At 42.6% G+C, this 24,796-nt stretch overlaps 1 protein-coding gene across 2 annotated transcripts in view; it reads right to left on the bottom strand.

Annotated features, from left to right (window-relative positions):
- The window catches only part of PCDH11X (protocadherin 11 X-linked), a 700,409-nt gene extending 678,631 nt beyond the window's left edge, over window positions 1-21,778 (bottom strand). For both annotated transcript variants that reach the window (XM_063142140.1, XM_063142141.1), the window contains exon 1: window positions 21,213-21,778. In XM_063142140.1, coding sequence (XP_062998210.1) covers window positions 21,213-21,752 — 540 coding nt within the window. In that variant the 5' untranslated portion in view covers window positions 21,753-21,778. The remainder of the gene's footprint in view (window positions 1-21,212) is intronic.
- Window positions 21,779-24,796: the final 3,018 nt, after the last annotated feature.

A 24,796-nucleotide genomic window follows, 5' to 3' on the forward strand; every position in this document is an offset into this window, starting at 1 on the left:
CCTGTTTACTCCAGATGAGAAACAGGCAACTAGAAACCCAGGAGTCAAATTCAACCTCAAAGGCCTTCTGTATGCCTCCCAGCATAACGCCCACCAATTCCAATTCCCTTCCCCCACTCTCCACTGCTAACAGCCATGCTATTATGCACATCAGTCACCTTCTCCCATACAGAGATATACACTTCTCTACATGAGAGATTTATTGCATGCTCACGACTGGCTGCTCATGGAAGTTTGTGGGTCCTTTACATGATGCCATCAACCTCCAGGACATCTCCCACACCTCACCCCGATAATCTCATTTTAAAAAAGAACAGAGATAATGCCCTATTTAAAATTATCGTAGAATATCCCCAGAGTATAAAGTCAGCATTGCACTATAGTACAGCTACTAGATGGCAATGTTTCATTGAACTTAATGGAGAGGGGAAGTTTTGAATTACAAATCATAGGGCTGTCTACAGAAGCCAAAGTAAATGTGGAAAGACCCCAGAAGAAGAAAGCCTGATAAGTGTTCGGGATTTTTCCTTAATGTACAGATGCTCATAGGCAAAGGGCACTTCAACCGTCTCCACTACAGTGTGAAAAGCACAAGAATTCAGGTGCAGCTAAGGCACCTAAAGGGTGCTGGCAAAGCTATTGTTGATATTCAGGCAGGGGAAGAAGCAGTGTTAAACTGCCCTTTGGCCATCTCTCTTCGTGAGTCAGTGTGTAAAGCTAATGGTGCCAACTTTCAAGCCTTTGTTCAGTTGAAACACGCTTTCTGTTTATTATATATTACTATTAAATGGATTTTTAAACTGCCTCTCAGGAGAGATTGTGTAGCTGCTAACAGAGCTGCAGAAATAATACAACAAGCATCTCTTTCTCCAGCTCTCTTCAAGGAAATTGTCGAGCCATCCTAGCCTCCTGAACCTTATTTATTTAAATAAATAAATCGCAACAAGGCAGAGGGCCTTTTCAGTGGTGGACCCCAACTATGGAATGATCTCCCCGACGAGGCTCGCCTGGCACCAACATTGTTTTCTTTTCGGCACCAGGTCAAGACTTTTCTCTTCTCCCAGGCATTTAACAACATATGCTGGGTTTGTTTGTTTTTTAATGGACGCCAGAACTGTTGTGGTTTAAATGGACACTGTTTTATACTGTTGTGTTTTTATACTTTTTTGATGGTTTTAAATTTTGTATACTTTTTAATATTCACTGTTTTTAACTTTTGTAAACCGCCCAGAGAGCTTTGACTATGGGGAGTGGTATATAAATTTAATAAATAAGCAAATAAATACATTTGTATACCGCTCAATAGCCGAAGCTCTCTGGGTGGTTCACCTTATCTTCTCCCCCGAAAGGCCTTGAGTTTGCCTTTGGGAAAGCAACACTGGAACCTTTATTATGTCTGGACAGTAATATTAATAAAATATTATTATTATTATTATTATTATTATTATTAATTTATTTATTTATATAGCACCATCAATGTACATGGTGCTGTACAGAGTAAAACAATAAAATAGCAAGACCCTGCCGCATAGGCTTACATTCTAATAAAATCATAATAAAACAATAAGGAGGGGAAGAGAATGCACCAAACAGGCACAGGGTAGAGTAAAACTAACAGTATAAAAGTCAGAACAAAATCAAGTTTTAAAAGCTTTAGGAAAAAGAAAAGTTTTTAGCTGAGCTTTAAAAGCTGCGATTGAACTTGTAGTTTGCAAATGTTCTGGAAGAGCGTTCCAGGCGTAAGGGGCAGCAGAAGAAAATGGACGAAGCCGAGCAAGGGAAGTAGAGACCCATGGGCAGGTGAGAAACATGGCATTAGAGGAGCGAAGAGCACGAGCAGGGCAATAGTGTGAGATGAGAGAGGAGAGATAGGAAGGAGCTAGACAGTGAAAAGCTTTGTAGGTCAACAGGAGAAGTTTATATTGGATTCTGAAGTGAATTGGAAGCCAATGAAGAGATTTCAGAAGTGGAGTAACATGGTCAGAGCGGCGAGCCAAGAAGATGATCTTAGCAGCAGAGTGGTGAACAGAAACCAACGAACTGATGTGAGAAGAAGGAAGGCCAGTGAGAAGAAGGTTGCAGTAGTCCAACTGAGAAATAATGACTTTGCTAGAAAGGTAGACGAAAGAACCCTCCCCCACCCTTTATTCCATTTCAGGAATAGCAAACAGCATCTCCAGGACTATGGAGATGGGTGAGACAGAAAGTCATGAAGGGGAAACACATGAAATAAGGAGGAAAGTGTATGTAGGGAGATATGCCCAGACCCATTATATTTCTTAAATGTCATGGTTTCTAAGTTTCAACACATTCACTACTTGAAACTGGATTCTTGCTACATTTCTGCAGATTATGTGCAGATCAATATGTTCATTACATGCATTCATAGTTAGTGGTGGCTACTCTAGTGTATGCAAGTATCTGAATGATGACAGTCCTAAAATGATACACTAATAATTAAGCTAGCAAGTATGGCGACAGACAACATTTTTAAAAATTCCCTTAAGAACATACATAGCTATGCCCTACACTTTCCCAGGGAAAATGAGAGTTGTAGTTTTGCAGGGCAGGCATTAGAGATCTCTAATGGAATCTGAAGAACCTCCCATGATTCTTTGGGAGGAGCCAAGACTGTTAAAGCAACATAAAATGGATATATTTGTGGTGTGGATATAGTGTAGCCAGCCATATTGTGAGTTAATATCATTGCAGTATTTCCCCCCACTTTTCTATATACTACACTCAGAGAGACCCTGAAATGTAAGTGCTAAGGACTTTTAAAATTGTCATGTATTTTAAATAAGAACATAAGAACACAAGAAGAGCCCTGCTGGATCCGACCAAGGGTCCATCTAGTCCAGCACTCTGTTCACACAGTGGCCGACCAGCCGTCAACCAGGGATGAACAAACAGGACATGGTGCAACAGCACCCTCCCACCCATGTTCCCCAGCAACTGGTGCACACAGGCTTACTGCCTCGAATACTGGAAGTAGCACACAACCATCAGGGCTAGTAGTCATTGACTACCTTCTCCAGGAATTTATCCAATCCCCTTTTAAAGCCATCCAAATTGGTGCTCATCGCTACATCTTTTGGTAGAGAATTACATAGTTTAACTCTGCACCATATGAAAATGTTCTTTCTTTTATCTGTCTTGAATCTCCCACCAATCAACTTCATGGGATGAAATGTCTCCGTAGCCACAAAGCAGGACATGGTGCAGTCAACAAAGCCAGACATGGTGCAACAGCACCCTCCCACCCATGTTTCCCAGCAACTGGGGCAGGATCTACACTACTGCTTTAAAACGCTTTATAACAGTTATAAAGTGCTTTAACTGCTTTAAAACGCTATAAAACTGTTATAAAGTGCTTTAAAGCAATAGTGTAGATCTGGCCTGATTCACACAGGCTTACTGCCTCAGATACTCGCAGTAGCACATAGCCATCAGGAATAGTAGCCATCGATAGTCTTCTCCTCCAGGAATTTATCCAACCCCCTTTTAAAGCCATCCAATTTGGTGACAGTCACTACATCTTGTGGTAGTGAGTTCCATAATTTAACTATACGCTGTGTGAAGAAATTTTTAAATGTTTTAATATTGGAATAGATTTTTAACTTTTGTATATTTCTATTCATAGGTTTTAAAATGTATATGTTTTAAATTTTGTAAGGCTGCCTTGAGGCCCAGTATTGAGCAAAATGCGGGATAATAATAATAATAATAATAATAATAATAATAATAATAATAATAATGTGGGAGTCTTCAAATTACTATTTTGAGGATATAGTGTTAGCATCAATTATGACTGGAAACCATGTGAAACAAAGAAAATATAGTAATGAGTGATCACTGATGATAAGATTCCCCCTCCACCCTGGTAGATCAGTATTTGCAAACACATTCTGTTCCATTGTTCTGCTATTAAAAATAATAATAGTTTGATAGCTATCTGCAATTAGCCAACGACTAAATAATTTTGGGTTTTGTTTTTTTTAAAATAAATGGAAATGTATGAAATAGTTCATACTAAATTCGTTTCATATCGGTGATGTTGTTCAGCCTGCACTATCTACAACGTTTGCTTTCATGTTGTTGCATTGCTGGAAAAGGTTGGCATTTGTTTTCACATTGGTGATTGGAAGTGACAGCCAAGTCAACAGAAAACATCATCATACCATGTGAACCAGAGCCTAGGTGAAGCAGTTCAGCATGGTCCCTATGCAGCGTGCAGATACTACAGGTGCAGAACCAGTGAAGCCAAGTAATGTTCTTGTTGTAAATCGCCCTATAGCATAGGTGCTCCACAACTATATACACATACATGTGTGTGTGTTTTTTAAAAAATCCATTTTATATAGGTGTACTTCAAAAAGGGAAAGTTGACAGATGGTCATAGATGGCTTTTAAGACAAAACATATTACCACCTAAGGACTGACTGGTTTGAAAAATAAATAGATTTTGAAAATCAACCTGACAATACTCACAAACGTGACAAGATTTCAATTGAGCCAATATTATCCCATTTCATTTGGCGAAAGAGAGAGAGAGAGAGATATTATTTTGCATTTCTTAAAAGATAAACTGAGTTGATTTATGTGACCATTTTGATTTGATGAGATTATGGACCTGGTAAAAGCCATGTAGGCTTAGGCTAACAGTAATTCCGAAGTCCTGAAGCTGTTCCAAGTTTCCTTTTCTTTTGGGGTGTGTTTGTTCATCTGAGCCTCGTGTGGCGCAGAGCGGTAAAGCAGCAGTTTCTGCAGCTGAAACTCTCCCCACGGCCTGAGTTCAATCCCAGCGGAAGCTGGTTTCAGGCAGCCGGCTCGGGTCGACTCAGCCTTCCATCCTCCCGAGGTCGGTAAAATGAGTACCCAGTTAGCTGGGGGAAAGGCAATAATGGCCGGGGAAGGCAATGGCAAACCACCCCGCTATAAGGCCTTTCAAGAAAACGTCAGCGAAAGCTGGCGTCCCTCCAAGAGTCAGTAATGACTCCGTGCTTGCACGAGAGGTCCCTTTCCCTTCCTTGTTCATCTGACACAAATGCTCCACCCTTTAAAAAGAGAATAATTTGGAGAAGTTGATTGGGTAACCACCCACTTCTTCCAAAGGCAAATTACAATTAGCTGTCCGTGGTGGGCCATTTATAAAGCATGTTGCGATGAAACCTATATCAACTGCTCTTCAAGTTCCAGAGGCTCAAGAAGAGAAAGATGTTTAAAATGAATTTATGATCGACAATAGCTATGGCTCCTGACAGAGGCAGGAACCCCTGTAAGCACCTTCAGGGCATCAACCTTTTGATGCAGCACACTGAGATTTAGCTATGTAAAGCCGTGGCGCTCACAAGGCATTCCTCAGAGGCTTAGCTATGACAGGTCCCATTTGTCTTCCAGGTGTCATTTTTCAGACCTAGTAAGAAACTCTCCCAGCCTCTTTGCTACAGCTAGTTCAATTGCTTGCAGCACATTCTGCCAGCAAGCTGGGGAATAGCCAATAATGGCCTTTTAAAAAATTCATGTCTAAACAGTACAAGGGATCTGTCAAAACTTGAACTCATGAGTCCAAGAAGTGTGAATGTTAATGAAAACTCAAGGCTATAACGAGGCGTGTGTCCTGCTCCTGAAACACACAGAGCATCCACAAAAACACCAGAGCATAGCATGAAGCATGCCTGTCGGCCAGGCCTGCACAAATTGTGACTGACCAAGGCAAACGGAAGGCATGACCTAGGATGGTGGGCCACGTGGGGCTCAATAAAACCCCATTTTCTGCCTGCACAAAGCTGCAAACCAAGCACAGGGGTAAATATATATATAAAAACAGAAGGTTGCAAAATGTGGGGAATGTGCTTAGCCGAGAACTGAAATACTACAAGCCTGTTGTAAGGATTGCCCAGGTGGACATGCCTCCTTTCTCTTACGACCACACCTTTCATAACACAAGTAGAATGGTCCCTTAAGAATTGCCAAAATAGAAGAAATGTATCACCCCAAGAAAGAAGATAAGAACATAAGGAGAACCATGCTGGATCAGACCAAGGGTCCATCTGGGCCAGCATTCTGTTCACACAGCCAACTAGCAAGCAAGTGCAGTAGCACCCTCCCACCCATGCTCCCCAGCAACAGGTGTACATAGGACAAAGGAGGACATCAATCTGCAGAAAATGTGCACATGCTTATTGGTACATATAGATGCATATTTAGAAATTATAACTTCAATTGAAACACAGTAGATCCACACCATAGGTAACCTGTGTGCCTTGCTAAGTCTGTTGTCCAGGTGCTGTTGATGGGCCACTACATGGCCCAGATCGTCTTTCTGATGGTTCTTTAGATTTAAACCAGGCTTGGACTGAACAGTCCTCAAAACCACGGACAGTTCTCTGGCAGCCCTTTGAATAGAGGACTGTAAAAGAGAACACAGCACCAACCTAAACTGGAGTGCATATTCTACTTTTTCAACACAGGGAGTTGAGTATCCCCCAGTGAAGATATACAAGAAGTTCTGGTATTCTGAACTTTTGAAAAACTGCCAACGCTCATTTTATACCTGTACCATGGGCACTTGGAAACAGATGGCACAAAACCTACTCCGGCAATCTTCTCATTGATCAACAAGTAGACTTCCATTGGGTAGCAAAGTGAAAGCCATCCTCATGCCAACCACCATGTTCTGATGATGTCTTTAAAGTTCCCATGAAATAACACATGCCACTGCATGGAGAATGGTGTCAGCAGCAGGACACGGTGCTCTACATGGCACACCAATCTCCATTTCAGCCTGCCTTGTGGCTCTGAGTAGTGTGAATGTGGTGGAATTCGTACCATGTATTTTTATTATAGGCATGCAACTCTGCCTCCTCAGAGGCATTCATCATAAATTCTTCCCACCGTGCATAACATTGTGGGGGTATTAATAGGTTACTGTCTATTTACCCGGGGCCTTTGATAGCACTGCAGTAATGAAGTCAGAAGTTACCTAATCCTGTTTGTGTCAAACTTCATAATTTTCAACAAGTCCTGCCAGTATTAATAGAGGTCTGTTTACAAGTCGAGGGAGCTTCACATTGACAGGTTTTGTTTTCCACATAAGGTGGACGCTGATAACAACCACCTTAGGCTGTGAGTGACCTACTTAAAGGGGCAGTATACCACTTCATTGTCCTCTTGCCTCTCTCTCTCAACACACACACACACACACACACACACACACACACCATGCACACATCAACAGCACACTGAAAGTCCGTGCACATGAATTTCCAAGGTAGCACAGTGAGCTGTCAGCACTGCCCCCACCTCTGAGCGCGACTAAAGAAAGCCATCATTCCTCTCCTTCTGAAGGCGGTACAAGACTACCACATGCTCCACCATGGTGTGGCAGCAGGCTGCTAAGGAAAACATTAGGCCTGTTGTAAAGGGAATTCAATTTATTTTCAAGTCAGAGTAGAGTTATTCCATTAGGTAGTTATGTCTGCCACAGGGGTGGTGTTTGCAGCTGAAATCGCTAACATCCATTGTCTGTGTAGCCCTTCCTTTGCCTTTTTTCTCACCCTCACCCCCCCCCCCACTACCTTCAGATATTAACAATATATAGCTCTGAGCAGTGATGGTGTAAGGTGAAGAAAAATCGCATCCTCCAGGCCATAAAAATTAATTTTGTATGTCCTTCTCTCCTTTCCACTGTTGTTATTTTCCATTGCCCAATCAATTTGAATCAGGGTTGCTAGCTCGGCTCATAAACAGTGATTTCTTTCATAACTGAGGTGTTATAAAGTTAGATTTAACCACAATCCAGCCCTGTGTCTACATACAGCTGCTGTTCACGAGGCATTTATGGTGTTTTGTGTGTGTGTGTGTGTGTGTGTGTGCGCGTGTGTGTTGTTTTACATTGGAGGGGGCTGGAGGTGGAAAATGGTACATCTCCTTCTACAATTATATCCACGATGGTATTAAAAATCATGGGAACCCAATGGATTATTGGCTCTTAGTTAATAGATGTATAGCCCTTTTTTTCCCAAGGGAAACCCCTCACAAAGCAGATTACAATTTAATGAAAAAAAAATACATAATTCAAAATCTAAAAATACCATTCACTATGTAAATTCAAATAACAACAATGGAAAATAGAAGCAGCAGATTAAATCTGAGTTAAAGGAAACACCAATACACTAAAATTAACCATATGCAGAGATGAATAAAGAAGTCTTTAAAATCCCCCTCTTAAGGCTAGCGAGGAGGAGACCATCTGCACATCCTAGGGCAAGGCATTCAAAAGATGTGAGGCCATGATGGGAAAGGCCTTAGTCTTGGTATCTGCCAATATCACAGCTCTTATTGGTGGACCAGAGGGATTGATGATGGTGTGTGTGTGTGTGTGTGTGTGTGTATGTTTTAAAAATGGCGTCTATATTACTGTAGCTTCCAGGAACTCCTGTATTTTTGTACAACTAAATGTGTGTACGATTCTGGAAAGTAAAAACAAACAAACATAAAAGCACCCTGCAGAATCTATGCGGCTGTCTCGATGTCTTCTTTGCTCCAAAACTGTGCAGCGTCGGTTAGATGACACAGCTGCAGATTTGAAGCCACCCTGGGGCAAAGAGCTGAAGATGTGCGGCTGAAAAGTCGGGAACTTACCCTGACTTTCCCAGCCAGAGCGAGGGCAGCCAAGCTTTTCCTCCAGTCTGTCCTCCCTCTGGAGCTGCTTCAGACCCACTCGGGGGGTGGGGGTGCTCCCGGTGGGTGGCGACCCCTAATTGTTCACCATCTGCATGGGCAGAGGGTGGACCAGTGAGCGGAATGGATACCGGAACGCCCCACACTGCCTTGCCACTGGGAGAAGAGTTTATTTTCTTCCCCAAGCTGCTGCTGCTGCCACCTCCTCTATAAATATATTATTTTCTCACCCGCCCCATGAGCTGCTGCCACTGCCTCCTCCTTCTTGTCTCAGGAAGGAATGGGGGAGGGTGTAGAAGAGTGCCAAAAACCCTACACTTGCCCCTTGGTGACAACCCTGCAGGAGTGAAAGCACAGGTTTGGGGGAAATGCAGTGCCAACCCGGTGCTATGAAGATAGTACCCGTGTGACTTGGAAAAAGACAGTCAGTGATGGAATCCACAGGTCAGATTCCTAGAAATCTGGACATTTGAATCCGTTGAAAATTCTCTGACACTTAGGGTGTTGCTAGACGAGGCCTTAGTGCGCCTTGAGAGCCGGTTTCACTGCTGTGCATCCACATGACGCACATGGGAATCTGGCCCCAGGCCGCATTGAAGCCTCCTCTAACACGCCATAAGCGAAGTCACTTATGGTGCGCCTTTTCCGCAGCTCCGGCCTGAGGCCGGGGCTGCGGAACGTCTAGAGACTTCCGTGGCTTTTTGCGGCTACTCGCTTACGAGTAGCCGCAAAAAGCCACGGACTGGCACAGCGCTCTTATAAGCGCTGTGCCCATTGGGCCAGGAGCATCCGGGGGGGGGAGATGGGGGGTAAGGCCGGACCGGCAGGAGAGGGGGATGGCAGAGGGAGACAGACGCGACACACGGGAGGGCGAGGGGGGCGGAGGGAGACAGTCGTGACACACGAGAGGGCGGAGGGCGACACACGGGACGGGGACGGGGAGGGAGGGTGGATGGGGGGGCTTAAGTAAAAAAAAAACCTTTACCTTGTCTGGAGTCTTTGGGCCGCACGTGGCCCCTTTAAAACAAACAAACAAACAAAAATGGCTGACGCTGCAGGGCTTCCGTAGTCCCTGCGCGTCGGCCGTCTAGGAGGCTGGGCGGTGCGCGCTAAAGTTAGCGCGCCGTCGCCCCGCTTCCCTGCTGGCTTATCCCGGCAGGTCTAGCAATGCCCTTAGATTCAACTACATGATTTTAAAATTCTTATTATTATTGTAATCACACCAGAATGCAAGATATAAAATGCTATTATATCCCAAGCCTTGTATATCCACAATGCTGATTCCAATAATAAGTAAAAATGAAACATACTGTATATTGGCAATACTGAGTATTCCTGCACTGAGCAGGGGGTTGGACTCGATGGCTTTACAGGTCCCTTCCAACTCTACTATTCTATGAATTACTTAAGTCAATTTGCCTTCTTCTGCCAAATCAGTACATTTTAAAAGCCCTTGCTCAACATACTAGATACAACCCACTGGTTTCATATCCTGATTCATAAGCACACATCAAAGCACATTCCCAGTTTAGATGCTGTGACTTATACAACCAGGATATACGTCCTGAAGTTAAGGAGGAAAGCAGAGGGGTGAGGTCTTGGTGCTCAGACACAAGGTGCATTCTTGGCCCAGTATCCCATAATTATGGAAATTAGTCTGGGCTAGATCACAGATAGGAGTTGAAATATTTATCGCCATCAATGGAACTGCAATATTGGAGTTGTCAAACAAATCTGTTAGACTGTCATAGCTGGTACTATCTACTTAGCTGTGCAGCCTTCACTGGGAATGAGACTACTACCCCAAAGATGATGATGATGATGATGATGATGATGATGGTGATGATGATAGCAACAACAATAATAGCTTTTTTCTACTTTTTTGTGGAAAGAGGAGAAGAGAATGAAATCTCTGTTCACTTTTGCTGCTTAAGGGAATTTTTATCTGGGTTTGACAGTAGAAGGCCCCTCACTGCCAAGAAATGCTCCATCATCAACAAAATATATATATCATGTATAATAGGCAGTCAAATTAATCCATTTAGAAGCAAAGTGCCACTTTAATTTCCAGCTCTCCGGGCCAGCTTTGTACTTAGAAAATAGCTCAAACTATCCATATATATATAGAGAGAGAGAGAGAGAAAGAGAGAGAGATGAAAAAAATGCACAAAGTTGCAAGTGGGGCTATAAATCTGAGGCACAGATCCTTCAAATTAAGAGAAAATGCTGTTATAATCATTGTGGGGAATTGATATCACAGCATGACATGCCTGTCCATGAATATTTTGAGTCTGCAGCATATTCCTGTGGGGAATCACATTGCTGATTGAATTAAAGCGGCACAACAACAACTGGTTATGTTTAGCAGTCCGCTCCGAAACAGTCAGAGGGCAGAGCTTACTCTGTGCTCAATAATAATAATAATAATAATAATAATAATAATAATAATAATAATAATAATAATAATAATAATATCCTGCTTCAAAGGCCTTAGCTAGACCGAAGGATTATCCCAGGCAAATGGAGGGCTTGTCCCTGCCTGCTCCCGGGATCCCCTGTGTGTCATTTAGACGTACAGGGATAATCCCGGGATATAGGTCTGGTCTAGCCATGGCCTAAGACAGATGGACCTTCTGCAACCTGCTCAAGTAACCCCACAGCCAGGCAAGTTTTATTCTGCTTCACGGGGAGATGTGAAAGACTACGTAGACAGCTGAAGCAGTACCCCCTAGACAGCACAAATCTTATTCAGGGATTGCACAATGTATTTACAACCTAACTGAAAATATAACTCCATACACATGAGGACTAGCAACCTGCTTGACGAAGAAGAGGTCAGTTTTCTGCATCCAGCTGTTTTTCGGTGACAAGGCGCAATCACATCACACATATGACTAAACAAAACCTTCTTCTAGTCACTCATAGCGAAGCAGTGTGTGATACGTTTCTTTACTCCAGTGTAAGTGCGCACAGCCCAACTGCTGTGAACAAATCCGGCCTTGATGGTGTGTTTTTCTTTTTCACGTCACTTGTGTGCCAGCTGCTTAGAAAACATAGAAATGCCATCACCTTTACCCAGGAGGGCTTTTAGGCAACATTTTATTTACGGGAAGAGAGGGAGGGGTGGATGAGGAGTATTTGGCCAGGAAGAGAAGACAGTCAGGTAGAAATGCAGTACAAGGAGATGGAGAATAGACGTAAAGAAGGTTTTACTAAAAAGGTAGAAGAGATCTGGTGGAAGGGGAAAAGTAGTACTCCTTATTTTACAAACCAAACCCTAATATTTAGCATGCATGCATGTCCTGCATACATGACAATGACAACAACAACCACAGCCAATAAATGTCTTATTGCATCAGACCAAGTTCTAACTAGTACAATATCCCTCTTCCAATAGCAGCTAGCTGGGGGAGTTCTGGGAACAGCCACAAGAGGAAAGGGGCATAGATCAGTGGTGGTGAAACCACTTTGCTTATTGAAGGCTGCAGATCCTTTCTGCAAGACAGACCATGAGTCCGTTGGCTCTGAAGCAAGGCAGCCAAGCCCCAAAGCACCACAAGTCAAATCGAGGCCATTTAGGAGGCACCAAGGTGAGTCGAGCAGGGGCTGTGCACAGCCCCATATAATACTGGGCTAGATGGATCCATTACCTGACTCAATATAAGGCCACTTCTCATGTCCCTATGTCTTTCTGGGAAAGTGATGACCCTTCACCATTCATCCCAGCATCTGGTGCATATACCACTCTAAACAGGGGTTCCATTAAGCCATCATGGCTAAAAGTTCTGTGTAGCAGATGTCCAGAGAGCTATGGCTATGGGGCGGTATATAAATGTGATGATGATGATGATGATGATGATGATGATGATGATGCTTAAAAACAAGTACCATGAAAAGTAGGGTCCACACTATCATATTTGGGGATTAAGAATCCCATACATTCCGGTCATTCAAGACTGAAGGCTAGAGTACCAGTTGGACATCCAGGTTCATTCACCCGTATATCCATTTTCCTAGTCACAGAAAAAAACACAACCTTATGTGAAGGATATATATGATGTGACATATGACCCACAGGTACTATAATTAGTGGATATATATATATATATATATATATATATATATATATATATATATATTATTTATATAGCACCATCAATGTACATGGTGCTGTACAGAGTAAAACAATAAATAGCAAGACCCTGCCGCATAGGCTTACATTCTAATAAAATCATAATAAAGCAATAAGGAGGGGAAGAGAATGCACCAAACAGGCAGTATAAAGGTCAGAACAAAATCAGGTTTTAAAAGCTTTAGGAAAAAGAAAAGTTTTTAGCGGAGTTTAAATTGCTCATGTGACTTTCAAATAAATAGACTTAAACGGACTTTCGAAATGCCTACATGAAGTTGGTCAGTGCAATGTTTTCAGACGGCTGGCACATAGGCAGGCCTGCTCAGCCTGGCATCTCAAGATATTGGCCTCAAGCAGTGATCAGCAAATACTGTTAAGCTTATTAAAAGAAGGAGAACAGGAGTGAGGAAGGAAAATGTTGATGAGTAGTTGGAGTGGTCTGGGAACAGAATTGGCTGTAATGCAAAGCATTCATGGTGCTAATGAGTTGAAAAGTTCACTGCTTGTTAAATGGAATCAAAGACATCAAATCAGCTACAGTCAGCATCTTGATGCACTGGCTACACATTGTTGTGACAGTGCTGATGGAAGCAGTGACTCCAGTGCGTAAGAGAAAGGCCACTGGAACTCAGTGGGTCTTAGGCCACATTTGAGATTTTGGAAGGTAAGCTGAAGGGAGGGGTCATCTTTCCTCTTCTGTGACATCTTCTCCTCCCAAATCTAACTGGCATTCACAAAACCCTAGCATCAGAGGGAAACTAACTTGCACAACAGATTGCCCTTTCACACACTCAATCGACTGCATCCAGGATTATTAAATCTAGCACACACTGTCCCACAAGCTAGCAGGGGCTCTGCTGTAAAGGCATCCTATGCATTAATAGCAAACTCATTCTCTGATTGTGGATCCTAATGTAGCCAAAACAGCACCATCCAATCAGAAGAGTAACGTATCATCAGGTTTTGGAGAATAGGAAAGTATGTAGAAGCGCTGAATCTGAATCGAAGTGGAAGGGAGGGATATGAGCAGGGCATCCAATGGAATCCTGGTCAGCCTTGCACCTGGCTTTCCTGGGTGACTGCCACATGAGAGCAGGGCAGGTACCCAGGAAGCCACAAAGGCTGACCAGCTTCGTGCATGGCGGGGGGGACGGACGACCTCACTTCGGGTTTGTCCTGCTTGGGCTGCAGGATGCTCTAGGTGCAGATCAGGTATATACAGAGGGACGATCAATCCCTCTGTATATGCAGTCAATCAGTCAAGAGGGTCAGGCAATAACAGGCGTAGTCACAATAACAGGCAAAGGTCAAAACACCATAAACAGGCAGTACTTTTCACAGTCCAGAGGCAGAGTTGGTAGGCAGTCCAAAAGGGTATCAGGCAAGGTTCAGGAAACAAGGTACGAGACAGGACGGACCAAAGTTGTTCCAACGTTGGCTGATTCCAAATGCAGGCTTTTAAGCCCAAAGCCTGTTTGACCCCCCACCCAGAGCTCAGCCGCAGTAATCAAAGCTCTCCTTTCAGAGCCCTACTCCTGAGGAGACCCTTTCTCCCTGAGGAGATCTTTTCTGCAGGTGAGCACTCCATCACACAGGAGCCTTACTCGCCTGTCGCTCCCGGGGGTCAGGGGGGTGCTCAGCCTCTGCCTCAAAGGCAGAGTCCCTTTCTCCTGGCAGGGATGGTCCTGCAACTACCTCCCCTGCGGGTCTGACGGTGGTCTTGGGTCTGGGGCTTCGGCTTCTGGAGCACCCTGGGCTTCTGGGGCCTCTAGCTCCTCCTCTGAGGAGAACTCCTCAAGTAGGGGCATGACAGGGTTTGGCATGGAAGCAAGGCAGCCAAGCCCAAAGCAACTTCAAGGCGAATCGAGGGGGGGGGGGGTTGTGCACAGCCCTAATAGAAATTTCAACTTCCCTCTCTCCCTCTCTCTCTCTCTCTATATATATATATCTCATAACGGGGGGGGGACTAAAAGTGGGGAACTTCCCTCCCCACCCCAACAATCAGTCTGTTGAGAACTGAGCCTGTTCAATGATGACGGAGAACCAGGAGTGGACACAAGTATCCTAGACAATGGAATGTCTGGTAAGGTCGTTCAATATTATCTCCATATCACAGATGACAGGAAATCACTGAGAAATAATAGTCTGCCTAAAGCCATCCAATGAGTTCATGGCAGAGGTTAAATTCAAACTAGTAGCTTTCCAATCTGTGGCTGCTGTCTTAGCCACATCACCATCAGACCCGCTTTCAAACAATGTATCAGTGGTCCAGTTGCATAAGTATCACTGAAAAGTTCATGGCCAGATCTACACCATGCGGAATAAAAGGCAGGAAATAACACTATGAAAGCAGTATATGGGATGTGGATAGTGCCCCAACAGTTATCAATACCACTATAAAGCAGTGGTTTAGATCTAGCCTAAGTGTAGGAAGCCACTGTCTAAGAGAATCTGAATCAGCCTATGCGGCAGGGTCTTGCTATTTACTGTGTTATCTGTACAGCACCATGTACATCGATGGTGCTATATAAATAAATAATAATAATAATAATAATAATAATAATAATAATAATAATAATAATCATCATCATCATCAGCTCTAAGGCTGCCTCACCAGGGAGAGTCTTGAGACTGGAGAATATAGTTCAAACCACCAAGTTAGATAGCTAAGGATTATAAATTGATACACATTCCTACTGCTATTTTTTTCCCAGACTAGCAGCTAGGAAGACACCTCTGCAAAACTGATACCGCAAAGCACATTTCATGAGTGGTTTTCTATACATCCCACCCCACCGCTACATTTGTTGGCAAAGCCTCTGCTGCTTCTAAAATTTCCAAGCTATATATTTTATTTTGCTTGATAAGGTCACATTCATTTCACTTTTTCTTTTTCTTTTAAAGAAAGTAATCTAGTAACTCAGCGATTTTAAAATCCTCATTAATGTCATCTCCTCATTTATCAAATGGTTCCTCTTCCTCCCTGGAAACATTAAGCCCCTCGCTGAGTTGCAAAACTGAGTTGTTCCTCTTCGGCTGTTATGAGTCTTATTTATTAATTATTTTTATTGCTTGTGGGGGGCGGGCGGGATGCCCAATCACAAACTATTCAGGTGAATTTGATATCATCATCATCATCATCATCATCATCATCATCAAATGATCCCAGAGCATGCAAGATTTTAAACGGTTCATTTGCATTGGTTTCTTTACTATCAATCTCAAAAGTAAATAATGAAATTCCATGCAATTTATTTGCAATGTTAATTTATTAACTTCTTTTTTCACAGAGCACCACCAAACAAACCTTCATAGGAAAACCATACAGACAGCGATCACTGCCCTTGCTAAACAATTTCTTCACAATGTTGGGAGCACTCTGATTTGTGAAATTTTCACCATTATTTTTCAAGTCACAAAACTATACTGTGTTTGGCCATAGGTCAAAAGGTGTAACCCTTTCAATGTTTCTGTATCAGCAACCTAAAGCAGTGAGACACCTTATTATTATTATTATTATTATTTATATAGCACCATCAATGTACATGATGCTGAACAGAGTAAAACAATAAAATAGCAAAACCCTGCCGCATAGGCTTACATTCTAATAAAATCATAATAAAACAATAAGAAGGGGAAGAGAATGCACCAAACAGGCACAGGGTAGAGTAAAACTAACAGTATAAAAGTCAGAACAAAATCAAGTTTTAAAAGCTTTAGAAAAAAGAAAAGTTTTTAGCTGAACTTTAAAAGCTGCGATTGAACTTGTAGTTCGCAAATGTTCTGGAAGAGCGTTCCAGGCGTAAGGGGCAGCAGAAGAAAATGGATGAAGCCGAGCAAGGGAAGTAGAGACCCATGGGCAGGTGAGAAACATGGCATTAGAGGAGCGAAGAGCACGAGCGGGGCAATAGTGTGAGATGAGAGAGGAAAGATAGGAAGGAGCTAGACAGTGAAAAGCTTTGTAGGTCAACAGGAGAAGTTTATATTGGATTCTGGAGTGAATTGGGACTCTGGTTCTGGTTTGTTTATTATACATCACTTTGTAAACATCTAGTCATTTCAGTCCATTTCCACCTCCTGAAAGCACACAGCTAGTGACTGGAGGAAGCAGACATTTCCCAAGAGGTAAAGTAAGAAAATAAATTAATCTTGTAGTTCAATTCAAGAAGGATGTCAATGAATTAGAAAATGTGCAAAGGATTGCCCCAGGGATGATTAATATAAAAAAATATCCCGCAAGCAAAACCATACAAGGTCTCATGCTCTTACACACAGAACTATGCTGTGAGCAGGTTACCTTCATGGAAGTGAATGGAGTTTCCTTCACATTGTACCTTCCCACTTCAATGAAGGGAGCTGATATTTGCATGCAAAGGAAGAAAATGGATTTCTTAACGGAAACGAATGGGAAATCCTCACAGCTGAGCTTCTCCACCTGTAGGAAACAGGGCTGAAATGCATCTGCTATGGAAAGGAAAAACTGCCACTACCAGCATGGCCACCCTGAGGCTTTCAACAGGAGGCAGATCAAGAGCAGAGGCTCCTAAGGAAGATAGCTAATATGTGCAAGGGAGGGTGTCATAGCCTAGGAACAGGACCTACTTCTCATGTGGACGTTCCCATGTTCAATTCCTAACATCTCAAATTGGAAGTTCAGGTAGTGATGGGAATTAACTCATAGGAAACCACTTCCAGCCACTACAGGCAGCACCATATCCCAATGACTGGGGCATCTGTCTGGCTTGGTATTAGGAATTGAATAGAAGTTAGTTCAGTTCACATTTTAATGTGAACTTACCCTAATTTCATATGTTTGAGTCAAGACATGGACCTAAACTGTTATCCTTCAAAATTCAGAAGTCTACCACCTCATCACTCTTGTCACCAGCTGCTCTATCTCCTCACTCTCTTTCTCAACATTGCTGCCAATTGCTTGCTTGACAGTTGGAGAGCCAGTGAGCAAGAAGACAGTGGCATCTCCTTCTTCTTCTTCTCATCACCAGCAGTATATGGACCAGAGTGAGTGGCAGGTGAACAAGTGGGTTGCCATGGTGCAGAGAACGACCAGCTCTTGCTAATGAGCCTCTGCTAGGATGTCGGACCTCAGCTGGTGCTCAAGTATGCCTACAGTTGACACTAATATGGCCTTAAAAATACATTATTGTTATTCTAAGCCCTCCCACCGAGATGTGAGACAATAATGAGGTCTGCTGTGTAATCCACAAACCTTTATTCAGTAAAAAAACCAAAACACCTCTTCGTACCTGAAGGGAGTGTGAATGCTAGAAGGCATACTCTAAGCTTAATTACTCTAACAAAACAAGAAAGTTGCCTATCAACTAAATGGATGGTTTCCTGGTCATGCTTGACAGGCTATTAGCAGACTTCTCCTTCAGGGAGAGTTATCATGACATAACTTCTGCCTTGTGGCTAGTCTGGTGGTCTGCCTCCCACCTCCTCTCAACACTGGCCACTTGACCCTGCAGCAGAGATTGTCAATTCTGATGCTCCCTTCCCCTTCAACAAATTCTGAGTTTCTAGTGGGGACGGGGAAGACAATCTCTGAACCTCAGCCTTCTGTTCGATAACCTCCTTGGAAGATTCCTCCTGGAGAGTCTTGGAGAATTTCCTCCCTGGTTCCTGACTCAGCTGGTCTTCTTCTACTTCAGCTCCAAGTCTGATAAACAAAACAAACCAGGGACCTCAAGCCTCATCCTGACACACCTCACCTACCAAAAGCATTACTTCCATTATGACTAGGAAAATCATGAGCCAAAGAAGAATTTGACTTGGGTGAGCCACAAGGTTTCCACATAGCAACCCTATTTTTCTTCTTCTCATGACATATTGTCCAAACCAGCTTCTTTTTCTTCTTGTATATCAGTTTTATTTCCCCAGTGTTTTAGCACTGTAGTCTTTAAATCTGCTGTTTTGAATCTGTATTTTAAATCTCTGCATCGTTGCAGGGTTTTATTCCGGTTGTAGTTTTATACAGCCGTTTTTATATTGTGGTTTAAGCATCCATGTTTTATATTTCACCCTGGGCTTTATGGTTTTAATGTTTTGTGAACTGTCCAGAGAACTTTGGCTCTTGGGCGGGATAGGAATGAAATAAATAAATAAAATATCAGCCATTTGTTTGCATTTCAAGTTTGCCAGGAAAAAAGAAGAAGCTAAAATAAACTGGCCCCTTCCAGTGCAAAAGACATACACTTATTTGTAATGTCAAATGCTCTGCTTATTTCTAGACAATGGACATTGTTACAGTTGCCTTATTCCTTTTTTTTTCTTTTTTGTGAACAACTTTTCATTTCCCTTTACTATTAACCTACCCAAGCATTACCAAAGCAGGCTGACTGAGCCAGACAGACAGAGGGCTTCCTCTTTGCTTCTCCAAGAATGTTAATTTGCTTCAGTGCATATCTCTATTCCACGGGGCTCTCTTGTTCACTTTCATATGCTTCACTGACAGAGTTGCTGGTCACATTCACTAAGTACATTCCTACATCCAGCTTCTCCTTGACAGACAAATAAGAATTAATAATAATAATAATAATAATAATAATAATAATAATAAGTGACTAATGAAAAATAAAGTCTAAGAATGCATGTCTTATGGGACCAACAGCTCAGCGAGTCTTCAAATAACTAGCACCAAAATGGAAGAAGTCACACAAATTGGTTGAATTTCCCCCATGTTTCAAGTGATACAATGCAAAATGATGAGTAAATTGCCCTGTCTAGAAATCCAAATTAATTGGAATTCAAGGCATGCACCAAAGGCTACTATGAGTACTGGATGAGTAGGGATGAGTAGGGAGGATGTCTTTTCTTCAAGCCACCCCCTCCCTCTTTGCCAAGTTTCCTCATCCCATATTGCACTTCTCACACATGGAGTTGACTGCTCCCATAAGCATTTAAATGCCAAAGAGGGAGTTTGCCAAGCAAAGAGTGACACTGTGCCTGAAAGAGAGCACACACATCTAGTGCAGCCCACAAGCAGAAATCACACCCAGCATTCTACCATAGTAGTACATACAGGAAACAACTAGGTACAAAAGATCATGAGGTCATCAGAGGGCATGCTCCTGGTGGTTCCATGTGGACCTGCGGACCAATTTTAATCGACCTGGAGAAGAGCCTTTAATGTAGTGGCCCCTTCTCTGTGGAACTCTCTGCCCCTGGAGGTCAGGCAAGCATCAACACTAGGCTGCTTCCAGCACCTCCTGAAAACAACTGTTTCGAGAAGACTTCCTCAACTGACTAGCCACTGTTTCTCTGGTCCCTTTGTTTTTAAATTGAACAATTTTAATTTGCTTTTTAATCTTCTATCTTTTATTGTTTATACCTATGTTCACTGCTCTGGAATATGTGTTAGATAATTGAGAAGTATATAAATATTAATAATAATAATAATAATAATAATAATAATAATAATAATAATAATAATAATAATAATAATAATTTTATTTGTTACCCGCCTCTCCCTCTGGATCAAGGTGGGGCACAACACAAATGCAAACACCATAAAATGCATATAACTGATTAAAACATTCAGAACTAATACATTGTTAAAACAAGCACATTATTAAAAGGGCATCTTAAAATTCAACTGGGAAGGCCTGCCGGAAGAGATCAGTCTTTATGGCTTTCTTAAATTCCGGAAGACTGTTAAGTTGATGAATCTCTCCCGGCAAGCCATTCCACAAACTGGGAGCAGCAGAAGAAAAGAAGAATGGCTAAGGAGTTGTCCAACCAAACACCAGGAAGAGCTGGAGAACGAAGGAGAGAGAAGACCACATTAAAAAAAGTTGTCAGCCTTATTTTTGTTGGCTGGAGTAAATTCTTCCCAGAGGACCTGAGTGTGCGGGGCGGATTGTACGGGAGAAGGCGATCCCGCAGGTAGCCTGGACCCAAACCATGTAGGGCTTTAAAGGTGATAACCAACACTTTATACTTCACCCGGAAACTACTTGGCAGCCAGTGAAGAGATTTTAAAACTGGTGTAATGTGGTCACCCCTAGCTGCCATATTTTGAACTAGTTGAAGTTTCCAGACTAGGCACAAAGGTAGCCCTATGTAGAGTGCATTGCAGAAGTCGAGCCTTGATGTTACCAGCACATGCACTACAGGTCTTTAGGTCTTCCAACTCTAGGAAGGTGGTGCAGCTGGCATATCAGCCGAAGCTGATAGTCGGTAATTTTAGTTGAGAAACATTTTTGCCTGCCATTGTTCTACTACCCTGCCTACCCATTCCCCATCCCATCCTCATCTTGTTTTTAATATTTATTTATCTTCTTTTAACCACCCCCTTTCATTTCATATCCTCCCCTTTCCTTCTTAGAAATACGAATAATAATGAGATTAATCTTTCAGGAAAATAATCACTATTCACCTTAAGAAGTTCATAGTGCTGAATGCCGTTCACTCCAATGTCAGGATCGATAGCAGATGGGACAGAGTAGCGGGAATTGATGGCTGTGTTCTCCGGGATGGAGATATTAATGACCGTCGATGGAAAAAGAGGGGCATTGTCATTTATATCCTCAATCAGGAACCTAATCTTAACCAGCCGGAAAACTTCATCAGGCAGGACAGCAACTTCCACCTCGTAAAAACATCGGTTCTCACTAAAAATGCCAGAGCAAAGCTTTTCCCGATCAATGCGGTTGGCAGTGGTGAATATTTCTCCAGTATTCTCCTCCACACGGACCAGCGGCACATCCCCAGTCTTGTACACGAGCTTGAACTGGAGAGGCGATGAAAGGGGCACATCGGGATCCAAAGTCAGGTTGAGGTCCTTAAGCAAATTGCCAATAAGGACATTTTCCGGCAGCTCCTCCCGCACTGTGTAATTCTTCTCCTGAGCACCAGATTGGAACACGATGCAGGCAAATAAGACTGCCAAGAGGTAGGTCCCGGAAAGCAAGTCCATCTCCAGAATGGCTAAGGAGTTGTCCAACCAAACACCAGGAAGAGCTGGAGAACGAAGGAGAGAGAAGACCACATTAAAAAAAAAAAAAAAAGATGGTTTAGAAATGCCAAAAACCCAAGTTGGATTTTACCACCACCATTTTTACAGGAAAGTTGAATACAGACAAGTGAGTTGATGAGAGCTGGTGCAGGGGGATAAGGCCAATAAAATCATATGTTTTGAAATTCCAGCATTAAAATAGGTAACTCTTTAGGGCTAGACTCATTGCCCGTAAGGCTCCTTGAAGTAGAGCTCCTTGGAGTAGGAGTTCAGTTTTTTAAAGCTTCAAGCCAATCCAGGCCATTGGTAAGCCAATTCTACTGTCTCAGAACCACGGGGAATGGGGATGCTGCATCTCATCCCATGAACAAATGCTGAATGGGTGGGAAGTTGACTTGTTCTTTGATGCTGGCAATGGGATGGCATCCTCCACCATACCGGAAGGCAGCAGGCTAATTTAAGGGGAGCAGGGCAGGCCATGTGGCCCACAGCTCTCTCCTCAAACACCTTGCTGCTACGTATCAGGATCCGCTGCCTGAGGAAGCTACTAACAGGGCTGGCCTGCCACACATTAGGTGTTGTACTAGGCGTTTGTTTGTTTTACTCCCATGTAAAAACCGATATATTCCAGAAATTAGTGTTAAGGTTCTTATTTAGTGGTTTCTTCACAAAGCAAGTGGTTCTGGTTAAAAAGATATGCCCACCCTCCAAACCATTAATCCCTTTCATTCTTCCCAAATGGTCATGCACTTTTGGGCCTCCTCCTCCAGAAAACAACTACTACGTCTCTCTCTTTTAATCTGCATCCAATTTCAGAGGAAGAAAAGCTGCTCTGTGCTTCTTAAAAGTACATATAGTTCTGCCTGTTTTCTCATATGAGAACCCAGGCTGTCAGTGAAAGCTTCTCAGAGTGACACCCATCTGGCAGAACTCGCCCCAGAGTGGATGGAATGTCTTCAAAAGCAATAGATGGAGATTCCAAAGGAAGGAACAAGCAGGAAGAGGATTTATGTCAAGGGAACTGCCTTTTACCCCATGGCAAGGGAAATAACCTTGTTGGCTTCTTTAGAAGCAACTGCATGAGTCTTGTGGAGACCATTGTTTGGCATCACACACTGCTTCCCTACTTATCCTGATCTTAATCTTTAAAGCCCTTTATCACCCAGATCAGATACCACGAGCTAAGAGCTAATGGAGTACACTCTGGCCACTTGCTCCAGTGCTGAAGGACTGAACCCATTCTTTTGTCACGAAGCTAATGATCTATCTCAGACAACACGCTAAGTCACGGTGGTTAAGCATTTTGAACTAAGCATTATGGCTTAGAGTGTTGTGTGAACCATTCCTAACCATGGTGACTACACAACCACAGTTTAATCATGCTCACTAACCATTTGCTGCAAAAGGGGTAGCAGCCTAACCATGGCTTAGTGTGTTGCCTAAACATGCCCATTATGTCTACTCTATGCATTCACTCAGATTTCCAAAGATTAAGTGGTGGTTGCTATTACTTTTCCATTAATTGCATTTGGGATATCTGATGCATGGCATGTGTGGTGTGTTTTTTTAATTATTTCACACACACACTGATAGCATCTAATTAAAGACATCTTAGTTGATTAATCCACTAATCTAAATTTGCGTATGGATAAACATAACAGTAAACCAGAAGCATACTGTGAGTTGTATCCAGACGTAGTTTTAGTTACAACAGACCTATTAAAGTCAATGAGCCAAAATTAGTCATGTCTAGCTCAGGCCTCATTTCTTTTGATGGAACTACTCTGAGCACGACTGGGTCCAGCTCCAACTCTGTGCCTTTCGAAAGCATCACTTTCTTGCATCAACTAAGCTTGGAACAAAATACCCCAATCCAAATTCCATAGCCTATTGAGCATTATGGGAGCATGAACAGAACCCAATCATCTTAGAAGAAATATTCCCTTCTATGGGAAGGCCTCTTATAATACAATGCCTACCATCTGCTCTTTTTATAGGAAATCACAATAAAGTACAACTGTTTGACAATACAGCTCTACTATGATTTAACACATATTTAGAAAGCAGAGAACACTAAAAGTAGCGGGTGACAGCAGATGTCTTTATAAATGGGAAGGGATTGGCCCTTGAATTGAACTTTCCCACTACCTCCACAAAATGCCACTCCAACAATTACCATGGCACTACAGACATTTATTTCTTACCCCACCCCCTCCGCCCCAATGAAATGAAAGATGGGCATTTTGCAGATCAACTTTAATAAGAATCAGTGGCCTGGTTCAGACAACACGCTAAACCATGCTGCTTAACCATGGTTTTGTGGTTAAGCAGCATGGTTTATCATGTTATCTGACCCAGGCCTATGGCTCCTGCCAGCTAGAAGAATACAGGTGTAAGTAGCATGGCTAACTTGCATAAGCCAGTGGAATTCTGCCAACTGGCAGGAGTGGCAGATTTTCTTAAATGCATTTTACCTCCCTGGCTCAGATACATTTCTCTAACCAAATCCCTCCTTGACAAGGCATCTTAATTTTGCTCCTCTATGGTAGTAATTTGCTTTGAGTAGTCACGCTAAATCTCTTTGTAGGAAGAATTTACTTCGAGATATGCCATAGAATAAAGGGACCAATTGCATAAGTCTATTCTACTCTTACCTAAACATTTCTCATAAGAATGAACACACTACATTCCCATTCATGATGCATTATCTTATCTGCAATCCTCTTATTTCCCAATTTTCTTATTTCTTAATTTCCTCTTATTTCTTCACGTAACATTACATTCAGTATTGAATGGGCCATAGAGAATTTTAAAAATCCATCATAATATAAAATGTGAATGGGTTTAGAATATTCAACTAAAGTGTGCAGTCATTTGTTGATGGGAAGCATTGAATTAATAGATTTCTAAATGGCAGAACTGTGTTGATACTGTTCAAAACTTCCTGACTGTTAGAGCAGTATGACAATGGAAGTTACCTAGGGAGGTTGTGGGCTTTCCCACAC

Source organism: Elgaria multicarinata, chromosome 15, assembly GCF_023053635.1.
Source record: "Elgaria multicarinata webbii isolate HBS135686 ecotype San Diego chromosome 15, rElgMul1.1.pri, whole genome shotgun sequence".
Classification (NCBI taxonomy): Eukaryota; Metazoa; Chordata; class Lepidosauria; order Squamata; family Anguidae; genus Elgaria; species Elgaria multicarinata.